This window comes from Planococcus citri, chromosome 4 (assembly GCF_950023065.1).
Source record: "Planococcus citri chromosome 4, ihPlaCitr1.1, whole genome shotgun sequence".
Classification (NCBI taxonomy): Eukaryota; Metazoa; Arthropoda; class Insecta; order Hemiptera; family Pseudococcidae; genus Planococcus; species Planococcus citri.
Genome location: NC_088680.1, coordinates 69551654 through 69578906, shown reverse-complemented (window position 1 = coordinate 69578906; position 27253 = coordinate 69551654). Strand labels below are relative to the sequence as shown.

The window sequence follows — 27253 nt, the reverse complement described above, 5'->3', positions numbered from 1 at the left end:
CTCGAGATGTGGTTTTTTGACCAGATTTTTTCATAATAAAAATGTCCAAAAATTGAAGGGAGGCCCCAGAAAGGCTGGAAATGGCGAAATTCGCCCTCGTGGGGTTATTTCATGACAAAATACTGCGATTTTTTGCGCAAATTTCAAAAATATCCTCACAAACGGTGATCTTTTGTTTTTTTGGATTTTTTAATATTGAAAAAAGCTGGTGAAAAAGCCACTTTTGAGGTGTCATTCTCAAAATCGGCTCAAATGTGAATAAACTCGTTAAACAGGTCGAGTGTAATATACGAGTAGCGCTCCACTCAATTGTATGTTTTTTAGATGTTCTCCAGACTTTTTCCACCGCCAAAAATCGACGCTTGCGCGCTCTGGGGAACGTGATGGTCCGAATAAACACGTAGGTAGGTATATTTTATTTCACTCGATCACCTGTAACACCTACTTATACAGAGGAGTCTCATTTATTCATTTTGGAAAAATAATCCTCATGAACGGTATTCGCCTGGATCATTTACCCTATGTTTTTTAATGATTGAGATTTGTTGCAAGCACTCTGATTTGTCGAGTTATCATTATACCTATTTCATATCAACTTATGGCAAAAAAAATACCCAAATGTGCAGTAAGTAATATATTAGCGATTTTTTTTCACCCCTAACAAAGGTACGTCAGTTATTCATCTTTGGGTAAATGCACTAGGTACTATTGTTATTGCAACTTGACTAAAATTTAATGATTCGTTTACTCAGAAATCCACTTTAATTTTTGACACCTTCCTTGAAAGAAATTGGTTTACAGTATCGTGAACCGCTATTAAGCCATCTTGAAGTTTATGTTCGTTTGAGACGCGTTCAATTTTTGTATTGATTGATTTTGATAAGTCATTTCTGTACTGCTCAAATCCTTCTGCAATCTTATATTTTTCCATCAGTTTGCGCGTTGTCTCAACATCACCATAGTTATTCTGAAAATGAAAAAATTCTGTAAGTTTCCCTTTGCACTGATAGACATATATGTGTATGATCAGGATACAGTTTTTATATTTTTGAGGTCTTAACTCATGAAGTCTTAGAATTTCAGTTTCCATCCTTGAATGTATAGGAACTGTATTGAATAGGTGGGTAATTCTCAAAAAAAAAAAAAAGGCCAAATTTGATAGGTATTATTGCATCGAATTTTCATTGCAAAATGAACAAAAATTTCCCAACTTACGTTCACTTTCTAATGATGACTAATCTTTGATCATGGATACTTCATGAATGTTGGAAATGGAAATATATCTATTTGTCTGAAGAAATGGGCGGAAGTTGGGAAATTTTTGTTCATTTTGCAATGAAAATTCGATGCAATATTCATATTGTAAAATGATATAAACTATTCAGTTGCTTATATGGCAGCCAGCCTAATCTGAAATAGGTACTTACATAGTTTAGGTAAGTATGTACCAACTAATCATTCTCCAACTCCCTGCAAAGTAGATATCAGTAATTTTTTGTTTTGGGTCATTTTTTTTTTGGATCATTTTTTTCAATACCTAGTTGTCTAATTGTAAAGATTTTTTGGAAGTTTTTTTTTTTGGATGATGACATGACAAGTCTTCTTAGCGTGTTCTTTTTCAAAACCCCCTTTTTTTAAATTTCATTTCCCTCAACCATAACCTCCTCCTGATTTATTCTAATTTTAGTCAGTTTATCTTTCTGCTTCCCCCTGATCAAATCTATACATATGTTGCCAGTACTTCCTTGGGTCATTTTTACATTTTTCCAAAACTCCAGAATGGTAGACCAAATACTCCTGATTGTGAGTAATTTCTAAATTTGTGGGATTTTTTTTATATAACTTTGATTTTTCCTCGGATAAGTAGGCCAAATAAGCAGAAGTATGTGGTCTTCTTTTTTTAAATGTTTTTTTTTTTTTTTTTTATAAGTAACTGACTTGGTGCAGGATGCCATTCTCGACTTGAGCTCATCCAGAAACAAATCACACGCCTCATCCACATCCGTAGCCCTAAAAACGTCTCCCCTAGTAACATGTCTCATTTTGAGTGTCAGTGCTTTCCAATCTGTAATCTCAAGATTACATAACTCTGATGACACTTTGCTGTCTGGGGGCTGAGTATGAGCAAGTTCAATCTCAAGAGAATAATGGTCTGACACATCTGTCTTCATAATTTTGCAAGTAAGCCTACCCCTTCATTACAATCCAATCCCCTAGAAAATACAATATGGTCAATGCAGGTGCTAGTGTCAGCTGTGACTCTTGTGGGCTCCCTAACATGACACATGAATCTCTCAGAGGCCAACATATTCAAATACAAAGAATTTTCTGCAGTATCGGTACTAACATCAATATTCATATCTCCTGTTATAATTGCCAATTCGGATGAAGAACCAATTGCCTGAGCCATATCACTTACAAATTGGATTTTTGACACACCAAAAATGGTAAGATCATCCTCAATCGACTTAATTTTAAGCGTATCTAATTGTTTCTTTCAGGGTCTTGCAGGGGGAGTTGGCCGGTGAGTTTGTTGTTAACAGTTCCGATCGTTTCCTCCCTCTCGTCAATCTTCCTTGGATTTTCCCTTGTACCGCTAGCATGAAAATACCGTTTTCTCGTATTTTATGAGCTAAATACTTTAGCTTTCTGTTTTTGATGTCTTCAACTACGACTTTCCGCTCCTCTCCTATTCTTGCTAGTACTTCCTTGTTGGTAATGAAGTCCTTCCATGAGATCCGTAGTAGCCTTCGATAGCACCACATCTCAAAAGCGGATACTTTCTTCTCGCATTCTGCACTCATGGTCCATGTTTCGCAGGAATACTTCAGAACGGTCCATACGTAGCATCGCATAATTCTCTTCCTCAGATCAATACTCATCGTTCGATTTCCCAGCACATTGGCAAGGTTGTTGAAAGCGGTCTTTGCCATTCCAATCCGTGATTTAATTTCTTTAGACTTGAATTATCACCATTGGTTTTGGCTTGACCTCCAATCTCACGAGTAGTATCCTCTCTGATTTTGGAATTATGGCACTGATTTTATCGCTGATTCTGGTATGTATTAATATACCCACACCTTGTTCGTGTGTGTCTTTCCCAGCGAAGATCATTTCATAATTTTCATCTACCCGGTATCTACCATTTCCAGTCCATCGGGTCTCACTTACTCCTAATACGTCGATTTGCAATCTCCTGGCTTCTTTAATTACACTAGCAAGTTGTCCAATTTTATACAAAGTTCGTACATTCCAGGTTGCGACGTTGATGTTGTTCCGCCTTGTTTTAACTCCGCGTATTCTTAGCACCCTATCCGGCTGCCTTGGCGGATGAGGATCAGCCTGACGGAGACTTAGGGCCGTTGCTAAATTGATGTCCATATAATTCTAGGGAAATATAATGGTGTTGGTTTCCCGTTGCCTTCCACCATGATTTTCTGTTGGGGTTTACTCCCTTAGCCGAATTTGCCAGTTTTTAGGCGCTGGTATTCGCCTACTCACTCTGAAGCTCTTGCGCTTCCCTAGGGCTGGAACGAGTGAGTTGTTGGTGTTCTGCAGCTCTTATGCATTCTACACAGTCATCTAAAAACAGCCTCAATTTATCATAATTCCTACTTAGAGAGCTTGCATTCAAGGACAATATTTTCCCCAACATTCACTTAATATGTTAGTAATAGCAAAACACCGATAAAATATAGTAAAATAAAATAAAATAAAATAAGAAAATGTAAATGAGTATTAAAACTATCAGCACATAATGAAAATGAAAATTTGGAAGATTTAGAAGACGTCAAAATCTAATTCTCCCTGTTTGGAGAGGTATAGGCGATCTTGAGCTTTCCGATCTGCACCTTAGACTGAATACGTATTTTCTGTGACTGTCTATTCTTCTGTACATATACAATGCCATTTACACATCTCATGATCCCGTACATAGGCTTGAGTGTACGTGCCTGTCTGAACAACTTTGATGTGAATGGTGCGAGATGTTCGTTTGCGTATATCTTGACGTTTTTATCACCTCCGAATTTATCAGCTGTCAGTTTTGTATTCCTGTAGCTTTTGAGCATTCTACGATGAATGATGGAGGGTGGGCCGGATCTTTAGCTCTGGAGGGTAGATGTTGGCAATCAACGATATCATGAGCAGTAATTTTCATCCCAGCTAGCTCTGCCGTCTTGATCGCAATCAGGTAGGGATCTTCCTGATCTAAGACAGGAATTCCTGTGACCACAACATTATCCGTCCCTCGTATAGTTCTGCAATCCCTCCATTTCAATCCAACCACTCCAGCTATCTCTCTCCAGAACCTCTACTCTGCCCTTTAACTCATCACGCTCCTTTGCAATCTGACTACACTTCGAGCAGCCCTTATCTTCAATGTCTTTCACCTTTTTATCTACTTTCGAAATCAACTGGGTATGATTCGCTGGACAAGCCGAAGGACAATCTCAATGTTTTTTCATTTCTGGCCTTACTTACTGGACATTATTTGATTTTCAACACGTAATAAATGATTGTGTACTTATCATGTAGAATAACTTCCCTTTCTCAATTATCGTTTTTGGCGGGTTCATCAGGGTAAATAAAAACGCTAGCCGAGGACACATTTTTTTCCACGCATCAAAACTTCACAGACTAATTACATATGATCAGAACGAGCTGTTACATAGGTTTTTAAAAAAACGGCGCGGGGTAACATTTCTATGAGAACAGTGAACCAGTGCAGCCACTCACCAGAAAAAAAATGTTGAATTGGGAAGTCAGCAAAAATAATTTAAAATTGCTCTAAAATTGGTGCAAAAACTGTGAGACAGTTTTCAAATGTGAAATGTGAGCTTTCTATGGACGTATTGAGATTGCAATTTGCACAATAATATACCTTAGCGTTCTATGATGATGAGAATGTGTCAATTTTTCCAAAAAAAAAAAAAAAAAAAAAAAATGGTTTCTTAACACGTTATAACATTTATTTTCAAAAACATGGTGTGAGACAGGCAAGTCGAAGGACATTTGGGGATAAAATCGAATGTACACCAATGAAAGGGGGGAGCTGAACAGTTCAATATCAAATGTAAAATGTGAGGGAGGTGATGCTTGTATGGACCAAAAAAAAACCATGCTAAAACCATTGAGAAATTTGCTGTGGACACAAAATGTACCACTTTTTAAAAATTACCCAGGTATGTATTTCATTTTCTTCAGGGTCATTCGGTCATTCCTTGTTGCATTGCTGAGGTTTCTGCAGAGATTGAAATTTTTTTGAATAATATTTGTAGGTACTTATTGATTTTTTTAATGTGGATAGTCCTCTATAAGAAATGACGAATGGAACAAACCTCTGATCTTTAATTACCTAAATTTAGAGGAGAGAAACGGCAGTTCAGAAGAAAAATTGTTGATCTTGTTGAATTTTTGCAGGAATAGTATATTATGCAACTAGGGAGATAATGTGTTCTTCAACGAATTTTGAGGGTTATTTCCCGAGCGAAGCGATGGAAGTAACTCAAAATGGTTGAAAATCACATTATCTCCCCAGTTCCATAAAATATTTTACGTTTTTTAGGGAGAGAATCGCTAATTTGTCCGCCGAGCGATTAGCGAGCGGGAGATAATGTAGTAGATTATCTCCCAAGAAACATAAAAATGTTTAGGCCACAAAATGAAGAAGTCTTGTGAAATATGTAGCTTCTCAACGAGACCTCAAAAACATATTATGTATAAGGGATAGCGAAACCAATGCAATAAAATAAGCTGCACATACCACTATGAAATCTTTATCTTCATCCGTCGCAGTATTCATCAAGTACGTTAATGTAAAAGTGAATTTCTTCTCTTTTATGTCTTCATCCAAATCTTTACCAGGTGGGGCTGCACCGCCAATAGCCAATGCGACACCATCGTTCTGAAAAATATACCAATAACCCTGTAAGTTCCTTTAGCCTTGTTTGCTTCGGAAAAAATATCATTCCCATGTTGCAACTAAGTAGACAAATCTTCAAGTCAACTAACATAAAGTTTTAAGAGCTGAGCTATATCTTTCAAGATGTCGTGTATCTCATCGTTAAAAGGTAATTCAGATCTTCTGGCCTAAAATCAGAACTTGAGTTAACTATGCAGTGAAATCATATCGCCACATTTCTTAAACTACAAAATAGGTACAAATGACTCACCGCGTAAGCTGCAAGTCGAAATGGAAGTACGGTGCAGTAATAACTATTATAGGTAGAGTAGTGTTTATAATATTCCCACGGTATATTTTTACTTCTGAGAAGATTGATAAGCTCCGATTCATGTACTGCTGATTCAATTAGTTGCAAATTGCTTGAAATTAGACTACACTGTAAGAACCAAACAGTATTCTTGAAGTGATTTGTAACTTTATCCAGTAGGTAATTACCTAACCTACCCAATCACTTACATTCAGGGTGCCCAGAAATATGTATCATGAATGAACCCCTAAGAAAGTTTTTATTAAAAATATAGGTTGGCAACAGGGGCGGATTGGCCTACCGGGAAATGATAGAAATTGAGGCATATTTGTTTATGAAGGGCCCATTTTCCGTTGTCTTTTCGACACGGGGCCCCAAACTCTCAATTATTACCAAAAAAAGTTGCATAATTTTGAATTTTATCAAAAATTTATGACCAAAGGGGCCCCTTTTTCACCAAAAGGGCCCACTTTCTTACCGGGGCCTACCGGGATTTCCCCGGTAGCTCTTATGGCCAGTCCACCCCTGGTTGGCAATGCGAAATAGATGCATATGATTGGTGGAATGTTATCAACTCAGTCTAACAACCAATCATACGCTATCATTATTATCATTCACTGTGATCAACCAAAACATTTAGCAGAAAACATTTTTAGGGGTTCACGATATTTCTGGGCACCCTGTACTTCTTAACCTATCCAAACCTTCAACTATTGAGATCACTTCATCAGGGCTGTTATCTCAATTGAGTTTAGGGCCAGGGTCAGGCTTTGGGCCAAAATTTGTAAAAACTGAGGTTTTGTGTTGGGTTTGGGTTTTTTGTGCTGCAAAGTTACAGCTTTTGTGCCGGTTTTTGATCAAATTACGGGAACCCCTGATGTCAAGCGGCCTCTTCGCTAATTTTCGGTCAATTCGGACGCAATTTTTCTAAATGTCATACATTAAAGTCACGAGAAAAAAGTCATCTACATAACTTGGCTCAACATTTTGTCAACTATGAACATTGCCCTAAATTATCATAATCTGTGCCTACTTTAATCTTAATTTCAACAAAGTAATGAATTAACGAAACATTTTAAACCATAATTTTATTTTTTTAATTAATTTTCTTTGATTGATAAGAAATATTCAATGTCACTAACATATTCATCAATAAATACCGAAGTATGCCTACAGAAAAACCTAATTCAGGAATTCGAAAATTTTATTGAAAATTCATTTTTTTCCTGGTTTTAAACATTTTCAACAAAGTTTCCATCTGCGGGATAGTGTTTTTTAGAGAAAATAATTTTACTACATCTCATAATTTCCTCCCTCTTACATATTTGGAAAAAACAGAAAATGTCAGAAATTTGGGTGCTTAGCAAAGCTTATTTAGCAAATTTTCAAATTTGCGAAAAATGAACAAAATTATTCAAAACTTACAAATTTGATACTCAAACAAGTAGGTATGAGAATATAATGATGAACATTCCATTGAATTTCTTACTTACTTTGAAGACATTTTAGAAAAACGCCAAAAATGTGTCCGAAATTAGGTCAGTTGACAGTACCTTTTTGGTTGTTTTCTTTCCATAACAAAACAAACCAACTTTACCTACTTTTCAACAAAAACAGACAATTTATTCACAAAAATATCTACTTGCAAAAAACGCGACAGACCCAACAAATTAATGGAAAATTTGGTGAAAATACAGTGTATCACGCTTGGTGGCGTAGTGGGATGAGACGCGGTTTTCTGAACAAGAAAACCTGGGTTCGAATCCTGCCAGAGACGCAAGCGTTTAAACATAAAGCGAACTGAATAAGCTGCAAGGTCGATGGTGCACCTATAGGTAGCAGTGATTACTGAACTCTGGGTTGTAAAAACCCAGCTAGTGATGTATGAGCTACTTTGTAGATAGCGTAGAAAGCAACGGAAAACTACTATGTGAAAGCTCAAAGAAACATCGATCGATTCCCCAGGATAATCACTGTGGCATAGGCATTCGCCTCACCCTGTTAGGGTACCACTAAAATGCGATTTCCAATGTCCTGTAAAGGATATGGAACCACGACGACGACGACGACGACAGTGTTTCAAAGTGCTAAAGGAAGCACCCAGCCTATGGAAAAAATGAAACTAGCTGTTAAGGACGGGGAATCTGAGATCTACTCCAACAATATAATTATGTACAACGCATTATTTTTGTAGTTCCCCTCACCCTTCACCTCATCGACAACTACTGATAATGAATACCTATATTGATTTTTTTACATCCGATTCTCAAAAACTATCAAAAAGAGTACATACCTATGTACCTAGGTATCCAATTTAAATTTTAAGATGCAGTATTTTTATTTGTCCCTAAAGTATTAATCTATGTATATGTATGTTACAGACCAAGTCCGAAAACTGTCGTCTGTACTTGGTTCATACCATGCCCGGAGGGTCCGGATAAAATGTTCGACTTATTTTTTTACAAATTGTGTTGTATAACATAAAATGAAATAAAATGCTAATTGTAAGTAAAAATGAAACCACAACAGAATCAATTGTCCCTATTCCTTTCTTTTCAGTTTCACCTATCTGGATCTGAATTGGATTTTAATCCAAACTAGGGTGTCCGCCCCCTGGGCTGCTCCGCAGCCCCAACCCCAGCTCGCACCCCTCCCTCTCAAAAAAGTTGAAAATATTTCCCCTGAAAGTTCAAAATTGTTGATGAACTGGCAATGGTTTTCTCCAAAAAATCCTTCATCTCAAGGTTTCCATTTTTAGTTTTCAGTTTTTGATTCAATTTCAGTTTTTCTTTGTTCAGATGTCGTTCAATTTTCTTTGTTTACCTAAATTCACATTTATTATTATAATTTTTTCTTTTTTTTTATGTTTTACTTTCAATTTGGTGTCTTCAGTTTTATTTTTGCATTTTTTCTTGATGTCAGTTTTTCATTCAATTTTAGTTTTTTTTTTGTTTTGATATCTTTCAATTTTCTTCCCCAATTGTTTTTACTTTCATCATTTTTTCATTTATTCATCATGAATTCATTTTTATTCCTTCTCAACCATTTTGTTTTTTCTCACTTCAATACATTTTTTTCTTTTTTTTTGGGGGGGGGGGGCATTATTTTTTCTCGGCTTTTATTTTAATTTTCAAGTATTTCAATTTCCTTCATTTATTTTTTTGTTTTTCAACGATTGAGTTTGTTTATAGAAAGTTAACTATGTTTTTGTTTTTACATTTTCTTTTCTTACAATTGTTTCCTGGTTTTGGTTTTGATTTGATCTGATTTCTTTCGTTTTCATTCCATTTTTTCAAGATTGATGCAGTTTCAATCTGGATTTTGTTCGATTTATTCATTTGTTTCTTTTCTTTTATTCCTTACGCATTTATTTTCCATTACTTTTCATTCTTTGTTTCATAACTTTTACCTTACTTCTTATTTTTGTTTTCAAAAACAGAAAGAATTGAAAAAAACTAATATGCATATTAATTTTCTTCAATTCTTTCTGTTTTTTTTTCTGGTTTACTTACTTTCTCAATTTATTTATGTACTTAGAAGTATATACTCTTATTCTCAATTGCTATATTTTTCCTTTGTTTCATTTTATTCAGATTTCCTCACTTCTTCAAAAAATAAATCATGAATTTTCAAACAAAATGAATAGTTAGAAGGAGAAATAGCTGCAAAGTATTCAGACGTAGCGCGCGGAGTGGCTGAGCGCTGGTGGCAAAATTGAAAAAGTGCGAAAAGGTGAACAACAAACCCTGCGCCATCCCCTCTGCCCTCCTGGAGAAGGAACGGAAAATTTAGAAAAATTTTGTGATTAGTGGCCGACGTTTGTTGTTCACCTTTTCCTTACCTACTTAACAGCATGCACACTAGCGCTCCATACCTATTCTATATGTCCGAATAAGCTGGATGTTTTGTTGTATTTTGAATTTTGATAATAAGAAAAATGCCTAGCAAATGAGAAATATTCGGCTGTCAAATGAAAGCTTAAAGTTACAATTGTCCAAAATGATGCATTTTTAATTTTTTGGGTTCAAATTTTTGAATTCTAAATGTTTGATGGCTTATCTACACGTCATAAGGAACATTGTAAAACAAAAATGAGCAAAATCGGTCCAGTGGGAGAGGCTCGCCGACTGGAACAACATTTTTTCATGATTCTTTTAATATACTTACCTATCATCATTTAATCGTATCACCCCACGCGGGGGTATCGTGACCATTCCAAAATTACGTAATCCTGCGGGTAATCGTGCGCCATTGCTCCTTATCTTGCGCGCTTCTCACGCATTCGGCAAAGCTGCAGCCAGTCGCTTTGCGAATAGAGTCAGTCCATCGGGTCGAAGATCGTCCTCTGGCTCTCGCTCCTTTGACTCTGCCTTGCACAAAAATCGCCTGCTTGGCATCCGCTCTCATCAGCCGCCCGAAGTACTTAAGTATCCGACCAAGAACCACTGCAGACAGTCGTTTGGTCACACCAATTTCTCGGAGTATTGAGGCGTTCGTTCTCTTGGCTGTCCAAGGAACTCTGAGCAGCCGCTTCCAGCACCACATTTCCATCGCGTCGATGGTCCAAGTCTCCGACGCGTACAGGAAGACAGAGAAGACCAGCGCGTTGACGAGTCGAATTTTAAGGCTCTTGCTGATCGCCGAATCGCTCCATATTCGCTTCAAACGAGTCATCGCAGTTTTAGTGAGTTGACAATGGTGCCGGATTTCAGCTTCGCATCCGCCTGTGTTCTCAATAACAGATCCAAGGTAGGAGAATCTCTTGACGACTTCGATTCCGCCAACGTCCTGGATCTCTGGCAAGTTGTTGGCCAGTCTGTCAATCACCATCATCTTTGTTTTTGTCGTGTTGATGAGTAGGCCATATTTTGCGCTGACTTCCTCCAGGCACTTGAGCAGCACTGACATGAACTTGATACTTGAGGCCACCAAAGTGGTGTCATCAGCATACCGGAGGTTGGTGATCCGTCGGCCACCTATCAGGACACCTCCGGGCCATTCATCGGCTCCATCCGAGTCTTCTATGATCTTCTGCAGCGCTTCCCGGATAATGTACTCTCCGTAGATGTTGAACAGAAGCGAGAGGTCGTCAAAGCCATGGAGTACCTGAAGAACAACAAAGCTCCTGGCCCTGACAACATCCCAGCTGAAGTCTTCAAAACTGGCAGCACCGAAGTCACCAAAAGAATCCATCTCATCTGCAATCACGTATGGCAAACTGGAGAATGGCCAGACGATTGGACCCAGTCAACTTACATCACGTTGTACAAAAAAGGATCACCAGAGAACTGTGAAAATTATCGCACCATATCGCTCATCTCACATGCCAGCAAAGTGCTCCTGAAGATCATCTATGATCGATTGTATCCACTCATGCAATCTGAAATCCCACCAGAACAGGCCGGATTCACCAAAGGAAGAGGCACCAGAGAGCAAATCCTCAACATCAGAATGCTCATCGAAAAAGCTCGAGAGTACAACGTTCCTGCAGTGTTGTGCTTTGTGGATTATAAAAAAGCATTCGATTGTGTCCAGTGGCAGAAATTATGGCGGATTCTGCTGGAGATGGGTGCTCCGAAACATCTCATTTGGCTAATCAAACAACTCTACGAGAAGGGATCAGCTAATGTCCGCGCCAACAGGACAACATCCGGGAAGTTTCACCCTGAAAAAGGAGTTCGCCAAGGCTGCATACTTTCTAGCAAATCAACCCGTCGCTAGCGATGGTCAAAGAATATTCAAAGATGTTTAATTGTTTATCCCTCCCTATGTTGAAAAATATCAAAAAAGAAGAAAAATAAATTGATGTCTGTGGGTACAAATTACTTATTTCACATTCAACGTCTTTGAAGCCTAACCTGCAATTACTCAAAATTTTCATCGAACACATAGGTACATTTTTAATACACGAAAATGTGCGAAATTTCATCCTCTTCACAATGATTCTTTCCCCGAATCTCTTGCTATCAGCGTTTTCGAGTATTCAAAGTTCAATGTTTGATCTTAGTTGATCCCTTTTATGTTTAGCGTGCCGCGGTCTTCAACTGGGATGTAGTGTTACCATTTTATACCATATAGCTAAAGGTCTTTAATACAAGTATGGAAATAGATTATGCTCTTAAGATAGTCAACGAATTTTATGTAAGTTTTTTGTACTGTGCACTCATCAAATCTGTTCACATTGTACAACGTTGCACCCCATTGGTTGCCCTACCGCGTGACGCCACCAACCTGCCATGCGCAGTACGTGAAACATACGTAAAATGCTTTACATAACAGGGGGGGGGGTAAGTGGCTCTTTACCACCCGCTGCGCGGGCGATAAACTCCACTTTCCTCTGCCCCAGTCATGTAAAATCGCGTACACACCATGGGAGCTAATAAAGAATGCCTCAAAGCACATGTGTAACGCCCGAGCCGAATTTTACCTCCCTTGATGTGTAATATACTATTGACTATCTTAAGAGCATAACTATTTCCATACTATAGTCTGTCTCATTTAACTTGACCATTACCAATACTTACACACTACTCTATCGCATTGTGTAAATACAACGCACAGTTGCCACAAATAATTTCAAAAGAAAACAAATAGTAAAGTCAACCCCACCTTACGTGGCAAATACGGCAAAGTAAAGCAAAATGAACATGCTGATTTTTTTTTTTTTAATGAAAATGAATTGAAACTTTGAAACATTACTTATTTGAAGATAATTTGAAGTAATAAGCACGATCTTTAATAATAATAATGGAAAATAACATGAAAAATGTAATTTTAATTGTGAAAATAGGTACTGATAACATTACATTTACAGTATTTTCATTTTTGGAAGCCAGTAAATATTATTTTTCATGGGCAATGCTTGACTTTGTTGTATTATGTAACGAAATTATGCAGTTGTAAACATCAAAACATTGCACATTTTGACAACGTAGGAAATTTTTGAGAGGTCAAGTTAAATGAGACAGACTATAGTATTAAAGAGCTTTACATATAGCCAAGAAAAAAAAAGAAGTTTTTAACCCTATGTGTAGAGGAATGGCGCGAGTATGAAGTTTCTTTCTGTGTGGGGTGAAGTAAGATAAGCTGTATATACTGTAGGTACGATAAGGTATGCTCAGTGGCGTAGTGGGCTGAGCCACAGGTTTCTGAACAAGAGGTTGTGGGTTCAAATCCCGCTAGAGACGCAGGCGTTAATGTGTAATGTATACATTGTAGTGCATTTAACATCTATTACACGTTAAGCTCCGAGCACCAGAACAGCAGAGGCAACAGAAATGCACGCAATCTGTTGCCGGTATCAAAAAGCTGTAATTGGTTGAGCAACTATAGGTAGCGGTGATTACGGAACTCAGGGTTGTAAAAACCCGGCTAGTGATGTATGAGCTACTTTGTAGATAGCGTAGAAAGCAACGGGACACTACTACATGAAAGCTCAAAATAACATCGATTCCCTAGAATAATCGCAGTGGCAAATTGGCAATATATAGGCGTTCGCCTCACCCCTGTTAGGGTACCACAAAAATGCGATTTCCAATGTCCTGTAAAGGACAAGGAACCCCAACGATGACGATAAGGTGCGTTCATCATAAAAATACAGTTTTAATTGAAAAACGTTCCCAGATCCGCTAACGGGCCTCAGAACGTCAACGCTTAGGGTTTCGGATAGTCGATGTAAACAGTGAACGCGAACGGAATGCGTTCTTTTCAAAAGAACGCGAACGGCGTTCGTTTTGATTGAACGCAAATTTTGAAGCTTGAAAAATCAAATTTGCAACATAAAGGTGATACGCAAATACGCGATGTTTACATTTTAAAACAACATAAATTGCCATTTGCCTGAAGAATTAAAAAAACCGGTCTGGTATAAAAGAAAAGTTTAAAAAACACATTTGTTTTGATTTTGAATTTTTGAAAATTGCGTTCACGTTCGCGTTCGCGAAGACGTTCGTTTTAAATAAACGCGAACGTGAACGCGTTCATTTTAAATAAACGTGAACGCGAACACGTTCAACATTTTTGCGAACGCTGCCATCAGTGCCATCACTGGATGTAACTTCCAGAAACGGGCCTGTTTAAGCGGTAGCATTCCTATATCAATAGTTGTTGGAGCAGAGGTGTCATGTAAGATATTTTACTCCTGTACAATACAAAATTTATGGTATCTATAGTATTGTACTTACTTCAGTTAATACTTTTGAAGCCGATTTGAAGAATGGATATTCCCCCATCCAATCATTCAGTAACAAATGGGGTGATGCAGTTAACCATCGGCTTACTACCAAGCAGTGTACCAGAGATCTGCCCACATGATAGGGCGCTTTACCTCTTCTCAATGAAGAATTATCCGCTATGTCATCCTCGATAATAGCTGGTATCTGTACCTGAAATATACACCATCTCAATTCACACAATCAGCGTTTTCAAACAGTTTTATGCTCACTGCTTTTTTGTTTCAGAAAATGTGCGCAATACCAGTTCAGAAATCCACGCCATAGCATGAGCAGTGTGCATCGTTTTGGGTTCAGGTTCAGGATGCGGTAACTTCATCACCTCGTGAACTTTGAGAGTTATTGCAGCCCGTAAAAACCGACCGGAATCCATTATGTAATCCAGCATCTAAAATATGACTTCCCGTTAAATTTTCATAATAGATAATTTTGGACCCTTCATACTGACTTGACAATTTTACATAATACTGTGTCTCCAGCCCCAATCAATTCAACTTCATTAGGGGAGCATGTGCAAACGAAGCACAATCAATTATATAAACGCCCATCCCCCGCCCACATGTGATGCTGAATGAGTGAATGAGACATAAGTAGTGCTGACCATATCGCACCTTGGGAGTAATAAGATTAGGTATGTACATCTAAAAAAAAGATGATTTGTACATTTTTAGGGTCTGTATGGCCCCCCTGCAACCAAAAATAACACTTTGAGTTGGGTACCCTATCTAGATCTTGTAAAAACGCAAATGGCCTAACTCCAAATCCTAACAACATTGCAAGTTGTTTGGAGTTATGTATAAGGGTACATCTCAAAAAACCCCACCTTTTTTGAGCAAATTGGGTTACTCTTGAGCAGCTTCCGTCACGAAAGTTTCAGACCCCCAGACCCCCCACCCCGTTTTTGAGAAACCCTCCTTTTTCTGAAATTACAATAGAAATTTTTTTCTCAGCCCCATGTGAACCGATTTTTTAAATTTTTTGGTATGTTGTAAACACCCATAAGAGATATCTCCACAAAAATTTTCACCCCTCTCCCCCCATATTTTCCCCTCAAAATGGTGTTTTTTTTAGCTTTGTTTGCCTGTTTTAGCGATGACCATGATTCGGTACAAGTGTGTTTTTGACACATAAAAAACATGTATTTTTTTCAAAAAAAAATTGTTGGTGGGTCGTGGTCAAAAATTGAAAAAACTCAAAGAGGGGGTAAAAATGGATTCTGGTGTAAATGATTGTTTTTGGTGAACGAGGTGTCGTTTCCACATGAATAGAACCCCCTGAACTCGAATATGACGTCCAATTTTATGCTACCCTCAACCACACCCCTCCAGTGCCTCTACCCCCACTTCAATTTTTACTATGTATTATATTAAAAGTTGAGCTATATAATAATATTGGTGTCGTTCTCGTATGAATCAAGCACCCCGAACACGATTATGAAGTCAAATTTCACGCTACCCTCATCCACACCCCTCCGGTGCCTCTGTCCCCACTACCATTTTAAATGTTTCGATATTTTCATAATGTTGGTGCCGTTTCCATATAAATCAATCCCGGATATACCCCTGTCCATCCGGTGTCACCCAAGCCAAGGTTCAAATTTGGGTCCCCTTTTCTTTCTCTTGTTTGTGAATGACCTCCCATCTGTGATAAGAAATTCAGAAATACTGCTCTTTGTAGATGATGTAAAGATATACAAACAAATTCAAAATATAGAAGATATCCAGAAACTTCGCAGGCAGATTTGGATAGGTTTATAGAGTTGAGTATTGTAAACAAACTGTCTTTGAACATTTCTAAGTGTGCGACAATGACCTTTACTCGGAAGAGAGGTTTTCTAGAAGGTGTGTACTAGGGTGGGCCGTCTTTGACTTTTTTTTGGAAATTTGGCGAGGGGGTGCTAAAAAGTTGTGGTGGGATCTCAAAAGACTGTAGGAAAAATTTGGGGCCCCAGACTTCACCCAGCACTTTGCAACCAGGGTTCAAAATTTTGAAATTTTCAAAAAAATCAAAATTTAAAAAAAATACATTTTTGATTTTTCTGATGGTTATTGGTCGCATTATGCCTATTGAGTAGTAAAAAGCCGTTTTCAATCGGGTTTTTCACTTCATTGGAGATTTTATCTCGCTTTTAAAGTACCTAGACAAAAAGAGCAAGTTTCAAGATATTTCGCGATTCGTTTTGATTTTTACAAATTTGTTATTCATTTGAACTTTGAAGTCTATGCCTTTTGTCACTACAGTAGACTCCCGATTATCCGACCTAATCGGGGGGGGGGGGGTAAGGTGAGTCGGATACACAAAAAAGTCGGATAATCCGAAATGGGTGTTTTTAGTATAGAAATTAAGTGCATAAGCTTGAGAAGACAATTTTTTATTCAGAAAATCAAGTTTTGGCTCAAAGCAGGAACAAAAAATCAAAAAAATGACGAATAAACAAAAATAATGTACTTTTGTACATAAAAGACAATGAAATACTGACTCAAATTATAATTTTTTGAGATAAGTTGGATCAATTTCAAGGAAAATAACACCGTTAGAATACAAAATGCTGCATACTGCACCATTATTTACACTCCAAAATCAAAAATTAGGGGTTTTTGGATTATCCGACCTTGGTGGGTCGGATAATGCGAAAAGTAAGTCGGATAAATTTTTACTGGATAACCCGAAAGTCGGATAATCTGGAGTCGGATAATTGAGAGTCTACTGTATATGACTTGAAATGACCCCTCCCCCTCCCCCCACCACCAGAGATTCTCAATTAGTGCATAATTTAGTTCTAACATAGAATTTTCCTTCCTCCGAATCAACTTATGGGGTGATTTCGAGCCATTTTAACTTCTAAAGCCTCCAGTGCATTTTTGAATTTTTTAATCCTCGAAAAAACACGATTAAAATCTGAATCTGAATTTGTAGAAATGATTTACGAAGATACACATCAACCTATAATCTTTCAATTATTCAAAATCACCATGTAGTGGGAGAAAATTATTTATTTTCTGTCGCTTATGCTGGGAGAAAATTATACCCGAAAAAACCTCCCACCTATACTGGGAGAAAAATAATCTGTCGCTTAGGCGATGGAATTTTTCTCAGTCGCTTAAATGGGAACCTATTTTTCTGTCCCCTTAGATGACGGAGCTTAGTGACCATTTATTACGTGATTGACCATGCCGCGAGCATTTTCCATCTCTACAATTCCAATTTACCAATTAAAACCCTATATTAATCGAATATCGCCGATGTTACGCGAATATACGCTCGTATTTCCGGTGGTGGCGCCTAGTTTTCCACCACTTCCGCATTGGCGACCAATCAGAAGCGATTATTTTACGAATATCGCCGAATACGCTCGATTACGACGCGAATCGAGCGCCAGACGCGATTCTTGGCGCCACCGGAAGTCTACGACGCGTGCGCCACTTATCCTTCCCTCTCACCTACCCGATGGTGACTATAAAACCCCATGTAAAGTAGCAAAACGCTGCTACTTTTCATTATCTTCGGATATGAAAGGTACGTCAACAGCTGGTCTTCCTGTTAACTTCTACTTGCTCGGTTCAGCCGTTGCAGTCCCAGGTAGAAGTGAGGAAGCCATGCCAAGTGCTACTTCTCGCTGGATTAACCTCCTCGCGGTCCCAGGAAGTATGCCTAGTCCCTGTTCCCTCCGTTTCCCTCCCTTGACCCTATCTCAGGTTAATCCAATGAAGAGAAACTGGATCCAAATCAAGTCCTGTAAATATGAGATGCTAGAGATGGTGCATCGTCCCTATTGTCCCAATAAATAATTCGACAAGAAATGGATTTGAACATGAGACTCTGTTATTATCATGGCCATACGTGGTAATTCCTATTTCCCTTGGATATAATGGTAATTATTCTGTCCATCTTGAATTACCATCGAAATATGGCACCGAAGATAGTCGTTTTGGCCTTTTATTTTCCTTTTTTTCCCAAATCACACCCTATTGGATAAGTTATTGGATAAGTCAAACCACGGCAATGCCCATTCCGCCCTTTATTGGATAAGTTATTGGATAAGTAAAACCCCCAAACCCACAAAAAAGTCCACAAGACAACAACGAAAATCTACAATTTTCTACTTTTTGATTAAATATATTCCCTGTATAATTTCATGTCACGAGTTCTTTTATTTATTGACTTTTATCTTCATTGACATATGGTAATATTGACGAGCAAATATTTATTACGTCACCGAAGAGTAATAATTCCATTGATACTTGAGGTGTATAGAAAGACCTTACAGATGCCCCCACTTAGATACGCAATCGTATCTAAGTCCCTCAGAGAAAAGTGCTACTAGTTGAATATTCCCAAATATTCAACTAAATTTCCAATTTCCAATGCTCCAGATCGAGTATTTTGATACTTGATTGAAACAAATATTTCAATTTGAACGTCCATTGATCTTCGAATAATATTACGAGCATTTCCCCATTGAAGGCATCTGCAATCGTTGCATCCCGTCCCACGTAAATATAAATTAATCTAATATAAACCTTGGGAGGAACCCCCCTAAGGCCCTCGATATTGCATTTTTTCCCATACAGTTTCAGAAGAAATTTGTTTTTTTACCACCCCCCCCCCCCCAGCTATAAGCGGTCTCTCCTGTAATTGGCTTTCAGCTGTTGGAGAGACCTAAATTATAAAATAAAATAAAATAAAAATAAAATGAAAATTTTCGAATTTGCGTTGTGTGCTTTTTTTAAAAATCACGTTGTGCTTTCTTTTCAAAATCGTGTTGTGCTTTTTTTCAGAATCTCGAAGTGCTTTTTTTCAAATTTGAGTTGTGCTTTTTTTGCAAATTTGCGTTGTATTTTTTTTTAAAATCATGTTTTATTTTTGGATTTGCGTTGTGTGCTTAGTTTTTAAATTCAAGTTGTGCTTTTCTTTCAAATTCTCATTGTGCCTTTCTTTCAAAATTGTGTTGTGCTTTTTTCTCAAAATTGTGGTGTGCTTTTTTTTAAAATCACATTCTATTTTCGAATTTGCGATGTGTGTTTTTTTCCAAAATCAAGTTGTGCTTTTTTTCAAATTCGCGTTGTGCTTTTTTTTTAAAATGGCATTGTGCTTTTTTTCAAATTCGCTTTTAATTTTGGAAATTTTGTTGAGCTTTTTTTTTCAAAATTGTGTTGTGCTTTTTTTCAAAATCTTGTACCTGGTGCTTTTTTTCAAATTTGCATTGTGTTTTTTTCCTGCAAAATAAATGTGCGTTGTGCTTTTCTTTCAAATTCGCGATGTGCGTTTTTTTTGAAATCGCGTTGTGCTTTTTTTCAAAATCATGTTTTATTTTCAAATTTGCGTTGTGTGCTTTTTTTCAAAATCGCATTGTCCTTTTTTTTGAAATCGCGTTTTTATTTTGGAAATATCGTTTGACTTTTTTTTTAAAATCACGTTGTCCTTTTTTCAAATTGTGTTGTGCTTATTTTTTCAAAATTGCGTTTTTATTTTCAAAATTGCTTTGATTTTTGAAATTGCATTGTGTGTGCTTTTTTTTACAAATCACGTTGTGCTTTTTTCAAAGTTGTGCTTTTTTTGAAATTGTGTTGTGCTTTCAAAATCGAAATCGTGTTCTGCTTTTGAAATCCAAATTGCGTTTTTTCAAAATCGCATTGTGCTTTTTCCGAAACCGCGCTGTGCTTTATTTTTCAAATTCCTGTTGTGTTTTTTTTCAAAATTGGGCTCTGCTTTCAAAATTCAAAATTGCTTTGCTTTTTTTGAAATTGGGTTGTACTTTCATAACAAAAGAGGCTACGCACACTTATGTTCAGGCTTGTTAACCGGTTTTCAACCATTAACCGTCACCGCAAACTTAACTGGTAAATTAACCAAAAAAAAGTTAACCGTAACCAAAAAACCTTTTTTTTAAAATATCATCAACCATAACCATAACCGTAAGCGTTTTTTGAGATCAAAATGAACCGTAACCATAACCTTGACTGAAAAATTTTTAGAAAAAAACCGGTTACAAAATTTTAAAATTCATTTTTTTTATACGAGTTTTTTTTCAATGTGATTTGTAGTGATTTGAAATTTTGATCAAAAAAATGATCAAAAGATAAAATTAAAAAACGTGAATAGAAAGTTCAAAAAATTTGAAACTATAGTTGCATCTGCATCATACTCATTAGTCATTATACTATCAAAGCTCGATCTTAAATGATATTTTAATGATAAGAGATGATAAAGAATTGTTTCTTGAAAAAATTATTAAATTTTGAATTTAAATGTTACCAGTTTTCCAATTTTTTAAACTTCAAAATTTCAAACTCCGAAAGAATTTTTGGAAATTTTCAAATTTTCAACTGTAATTTTAACCATTAACCGAAATTTTAAGCTCAACTGGAAAAATTACCACCAAAAACTGTAACCTTAACCTTAACCATTAACCAAAAAAAATGGTCATCAATAACCGTAACCTGAACCTTAACCGTAACTTTAAAAAATGAATAACCTTAACCATAACCTTTAACTGAAATTTTGAATTTCTTGTTAAATTTTTAACCGTAACCTGAACCGGAAATATTTTTTTTCGGTTAACAAGCCTGGTTATGTTATGGGATATAAATGGAATGACGCTGACGTAAGGATGCATTATTAGAATAACCACCTAAGCGGTGAAGGCATATTGCACCATCCATATCAAGTTGATGAAAATAATGAATCAAGTTTTTAAAAAAAGAAAATCACTCTCCTGTATAATTTCACTTTTTTTTGAGATGTTACCTTATTACTCCTAAGGTGCGATATTGACTTTTCACCATTAGATTATCAATTAAGTATAGGTACTAACTTCACCAATAACGCGCTTAGGTCCTTCTCCTTCCACATTTTCCACAAGAAGTTTCTTCAAATGGGGATACGTTGCACTGAATGGCTCCATTAAATGTTTATATTGTGGATGGGTGAAAAAATTCCTGAAAACGTTGAATCATTGATTTTGTGCACTTATAAGGTAGAGTATAGGTACCAGTTGTGAATCAATTTTTTTTAAATTTTGTTAGGCGCAAATTTCAACATTTTTCAAATTTTATCATCTATGCTTGTAAAGGGGACCACCCTTCACAAAATATTGGGAAAAAAATGTTCTCGTTCAAAACTGGAGTCTGGGAGACTGTTTTTCCAACCCTCAAAATAACCATTGCGGTTTTTTCACACAATCTAAAAATTATACCCGTAGGTATGTACATTGATAGATGGTACGTAGCTTTCATAACAACCTACTCGTATCTCTGGGAAAAATTTCAATGTTTCGCGGATAAAAAGTTACATGGAGAAATTCCAAGACCTGAAAAATACCAATAGCAGATCAAAAATTTCTGATATACATTACACAGTAGGCCCTAACAAATCGAGGATGCATTTTAATGGCATTTTTTTTTTCATTTTTTCAACTCAAGATTATATACGTATTAGTCCAAATTTACATTTTAGTGTCAGCCTTTTTAGTGTGTGTAGCACACTATTGGTCTCAGTCTTGGAAATGAAATTTCATTACACTTGAATGTTCTCTTAAACTATCCAACCGTTTTTTGTAGATTTTTACTTCAAAAAGGGATCAAGTCATTGATTTTTCGAAGTAAATTTTTCTAGAAGCAATTGTTCTATGTCCAAAGAAAGGAAAGGTGCACTGACCTTTGGAAACAGAACAAAGGGTATCCCAGGTAAGATAGGTGAAATGGCACTGTTCCCAGATTTGGAAAATTATGATGGACGCCCCCAACCCCCCTGGACGGTATTGCTGTGGTACCGTTAGGTACACAAGTCGCCGATCATATTATAATCGCGGACAAGGCAAATAGTTTATTGGATTGATGGCGTTTGGCATATGTATACTTACTTACATTTTTTCATCTATAATTTAATAGAGGCAATGCGAATTCTGAAGACAATGGAAATTCTAAAAAAATGTAAGTAAGTATGAGATTTTGTCATTTAGAGACACTGAGAATTCCAAAAATTGATTAAAAGTTCTGTCATTAGTAGGAAGATAATGTGAACTTGAAAACTGATAGGAAATATTGTTATATGAATGATGATGAGAATTCTGAAAAATTAGGTAAAGGCAATGTCCCAATGTGAATTCCAAAAATTGAGTTGAAGTTTTGCAATTTGTGGATGACAATATGAACTTGAAAATTGATTACAAATTTTGTGATATGAAGACGATATTAATTCTGAAATTTTTTTCAAAATTTGGTCATTTAAAGGCAATGTGAATTCTAAAAATTGATTGCAAATTTCATAACTCAGCAGCAATGCAAAATTCTGAAAAGTTATTTAAAATTTTTTTATATAGAGACTATAGTCTACAATCCACGGAGCAAAAAGTACGTTAGAAATCGATTTTACTGAAATTTTTTGCTTACTAAAAAAATTATCCGGCATAATGTAGAAGGGACCCGCGAAAACCCAAAACACATAATTTCAATATCTCAAAATTGCACAATAGGGGGCTGGAGCCTCAAAGGGGTGTATTTATGAACGTGGGCGCTACCAAAAAAATGAAACGTAGTCGTGAAGGGTGTCACCGCCAGATACCAAATATGTGTTTTGTTCTGTTGGAAATTAGCACAAACGGATTTTATTGCACTTTGAATGCAGTTTTTATGCATTTTTATGCATTTTTGATGGTTAAATCGTTCTGTAGTCATAAGTATGCGCGGCTACCGAAAAATTTTTGTGAAACTGGTTCGAAAAGATCATTTCCAACCGAACTGAAAAAAAAACGGCTGAAAAATACCTGCACAATTACTAGTAATGGCGCAGAGAAGTGGTTGAGAGGTTACCCCCACCCCAAAATTTAGTTTGACATTTTTTCCCCCGAAGTACTCGTGCGACCTATCAAAATGTATTAAAATCTCGCGTAGAATACGATTATACCATCAATTTTCAATTTCAACCCTTCTGTGCCTCTCTCCCCCGCCCTAAATTGTAGTTCGACAATTTTTTTCATGAATAATCCCATGCGACCTATCAAAATGCATCAAAATTTTGCATAAAATCTGAATATACCATTACTTTTGAATTTTAACCCTTGTGTACCCCCTCCCCCACCGTAAAGTGTACTTTGACAACTTTTTTGCGAATACTCACGTGCGACCCATCAAAATACACTAAAATTTTGCGTAGAATCCAAACATCCCATCAATTGTAGGTATTTCTTTTTCAATTCTTACTTCAACCTGAAACTATCGCTGTTCTTGTAAAAAAAAATGACAACAAATGTATTCTATGTAATTGCACGTCATGTTTAAACACAGAATCCATGAGCGATTCAGACGATTACACAGACAGTGATTTCGACTAACAAGGGAACCTCTTGAGGTGTCACACTCCGATTTGAACGGGACCGGGATTTTTGGAAAGAGCATAGTCTAAAACCCCAAAACCAAATTTTCAGCTGCCCAAGTTTATTTTTCGATTTTTGGCGAATTTTTGAAAATTCAAAATTGACTGTTTTTGGCGACTTATGATTTTTTTTTAAAAAGTGTACGTACTTGATCAGTAAAAGTGGTCAAAAAAAGTCCCAAGACTAATATTAATTACCCAAACCGAAATTTCACCATTTACCGCCATTCTGGAGCCTCCAGCGCGATTTTTCAATTTCTCCAGAAGGCGTGAATATGAAGTTGGGCAGCTAAAAATCGAGTTGTATATAACACTCGACCTGTTTAACGAGTTTATCCAAATTTGAGCCGATTTTGAGAGTGACACCTCATAAGTGGCTTTTTGACCAGATTTTTTCAAAATTGAAAAATCCAAAAAAATCAAAAGTTTCCCGTTTGTGTGGAAATTTTTGAAATTCACGCGAATCGCTGTATTTTGTCCGTAACTAACCCCCCCCCCCCCCAAACAAAAATTTCACAATTTCCAGCCATTCTGGAGTCTCCAGCGCGATTTTTCAAATTTCTCCAGAATTTTGTATTTTCTCCAGAAAGCGTGAATATACAGTTGTGCAGCTAAAAATCGAGTTGTGTTTTATACTCAACCTGTTTAACGAGTTTATCAACATTTGAGCCAATTTTGGGAGTGACACCCCAAGAGTGGTAATCGAAAAATGAACTTGGGCAGCTGAAAATTTGGTTTTGGAGGTTTTAGACTTAGGCTCTTTCCAAAAATCGCAGTCCCGTTAAAATGGGAGTGTGACACCTCAAGAGGTTCCCTTGTAAGTTTTAGTTTCTAGATAGTAAGAATATTTGGTTGTACAATTTTTATTTTGTCATAAAATTTTAACATTTTATTTATCATCTTAAAAAAAACATTGGATGAGGAGAGGGGCATAAAAAAGTAGAATTTGAAAATTAATGACATATTCGGATTCTCTGCGAAATTTTAGTGCATTTTGATTGGTCACACATGAGTATTCACGAAAAATTTGTCAAAGTACACTGTCTTTACGGTGGGGGAGGGGGTACACAAGGGTTAAAATTCAAAAGTAATGGTATATTCAGATTTTATGCAAAATTTTGATGCATTTTGATAGGTCGCATGGGATTATTCATGAAAAAAATTGTCAAACTACAATTTAGGGCGGGGGAGAGAGGCACAGAAGGGTTGAAATTGAAAATTGATGGTATAATCGTATTCTACGCGAGATTTTAATACATTTTGATAGGTCGCACGAGTACTTCGGGGGAAAAAATGTCAAACTAAATTTTGGGGTGGGGGTAACCTCTCAACCACTTCTCTGCGCCATTACTAGTAATTGTGCAGGTATTTTTCAGCCGTTTTTTTTTCAGTTCGGTTGGAAATGATCTTTTCGAACCAGTTTCACAAAAATTTTTCGGTAGCCGCGCATACTTATGACTACAGAACGATTTAACCATCAAAAATGCATAAAAATGCATAAAAACTGCATTCAAAGTGCAATAAAATCCGTTTGTGCTAATTTCCAACAGAACAAAACACATATTTGGTATCTGGCGGTGACACCCTTCACGACTACGTTTCATTTTTTTGGTAGCGCCCACGTTCATAAATACACCCCTTTGAGGCTCCAGCCCCCTATTGTGCAATTTTGAGATATTGAAATTATGTGTTTTGGGTTTTCGCGGGTCCCTTCTACATTTTGCCGGATAATTTTTTTGGTAATCAAAAAAGTTCAGTAGGGTAACACTTTTACGTTTGTGGATTGTAGACTACTATGTGAATTCTGAAAATTTATTGAAAACTTTATGAAATTGTAGCAATGCGAAATTCGGGAAATTGATTTGAAAGTTTGTGAATTTTAAAACAATGCAACTATACCTAACAAACAACTAGAAATTTGGGAAATTTCTTAATTTAGAGGCAGTGCAAGCTTAGAAATTATTCTGAAATTTTGTAATTTGGAGATATGAAAACACTTGTTACGTATGGAAAAATTTAATAATTTCGGCCAACTCCACACAAAAAAAAAGTACCGTTATATCATTCGATTCGATAACGGTAAAATCGTATGATCGTGATACGAAGTGGACAAATAGTAGGAAAATTCGTAGGTGTGTGAAGGAAGGTTAATTAGTCGCGAAAAGAATACGAGAAAAGAAACAACTATATCCGCCTCGGAAAAATATGTATTATTATTGTCGAATATTGTCGTATGTATATGTGTCGTGTGTGTGATATTTAAAGTGGAATTATTTAGCCAATGATCTCTATGCGTTATTGAATTCGAAACGAATATTGTAATTCGTTAAAAACCTGGATATCGTGAATAATTCGAAATGAATCCCAAATTGACCAGCGGGGCATAGTTACACATACACACTGAAAAACAATTATTATTTTGAAGCAATGAGAGGTTCGAAAATATTATTTCTCATCACTGTGACATGGTTGAGTCACTTATGCACTAAGTATACCTATACGTAATAGCGGTTATAACTGTTGAAAGGCACCTACTCGTAGCTACTCACACTTTGCAGCTAAGCTTACCTATTGCATTTTACATATTTGAAATTTGAGAGAGTAGCTAAAAATTCCATGAAAAAAATGTGTATTGAGTACTAACTATACTTGCGGATCAAAAATTTTAGGCCCGCTTGCGGATCGAAAATAAATTCACGAAATTCCAATCAAATGCGAATGATTATCATTGCACATCATCAAACGATAAGTTGCAGCCTGGGTTCGAGAATTAATCATGAATTTGATTATGTTTGAACCAATGCTTATAAAGTGGTTCATTCACATTCTCCACTCATGAAACATTGAAATTTTTAAAAAGGGCACTGCTCACTTCCCATTGAATCACTTTTTCAGAATAAAATAGCACATTTTATGTAAATTTTTGGAAATTAGGTACACATCCAAACTTTTCACCACATTTTCTCACACAATTATCAATAATTATTTTTTTTTCCGCGCCCAAAGAACTTCTTTCTGTTGAACTTGTTTTTGTGCTGTACGGATGTCACAGAAAAAGATACCATTTCGTATTTTCATTTTTCACTATTAGGAACACCACAAAACGAAGATCCATAACATGGGTATGGGATCCGCAACTGGTAACTTACCTTATCTCTTAATACAGAATATCCACTTACCTTTGAGAAAGTCGTGTAGACCTTCTGAAAATATTCAACGCACTTGAACAATTCATCTTCACCACACTTGAAATGTTCTCGATTAAAGTAAAACTTCTGCCGATTAGGTAGGTATGAATAAAGTAAAGAACAGTGACCTACGAGTATGTGCTCAAAGACGAAAGTCCAAACTAATCTATTACATTTTTCTACGCAATATAATCTACCTATCGCTTTATTATACAATGTTTGAAAAAAGTTTTTATTCGTCAATAAAAAT

General features: G+C 36.5%; 1 protein-coding gene across 1 annotated transcript; it reads right to left on the bottom strand.

Annotated features, from left to right (window-relative positions):
* Positions 1-619: 619 nt before the first annotated feature.
* On the bottom strand, positions 620-27194 carry LOC135846083 (uncharacterized). Its single transcript, XM_065365082.1, has 8 exons — positions 26995-27194; positions 21258-21381; positions 14688-14831; positions 14396-14596; positions 6174-6341; positions 6013-6090; positions 5765-5905; positions 620-967 (listed from the first exon to the last, which is right to left on the bottom strand). Exons 1-8 carry the CDS (start codon positions 27048-27050, stop codon positions 749-751), a joined length of 1131 nt encoding a protein of 376 aa, XP_065221154.1. The 5' UTR covers positions 27051-27194; the 3' UTR covers positions 620-748.
* Between the last annotated feature and the right edge of the window lie 59 nt (positions 27195-27253).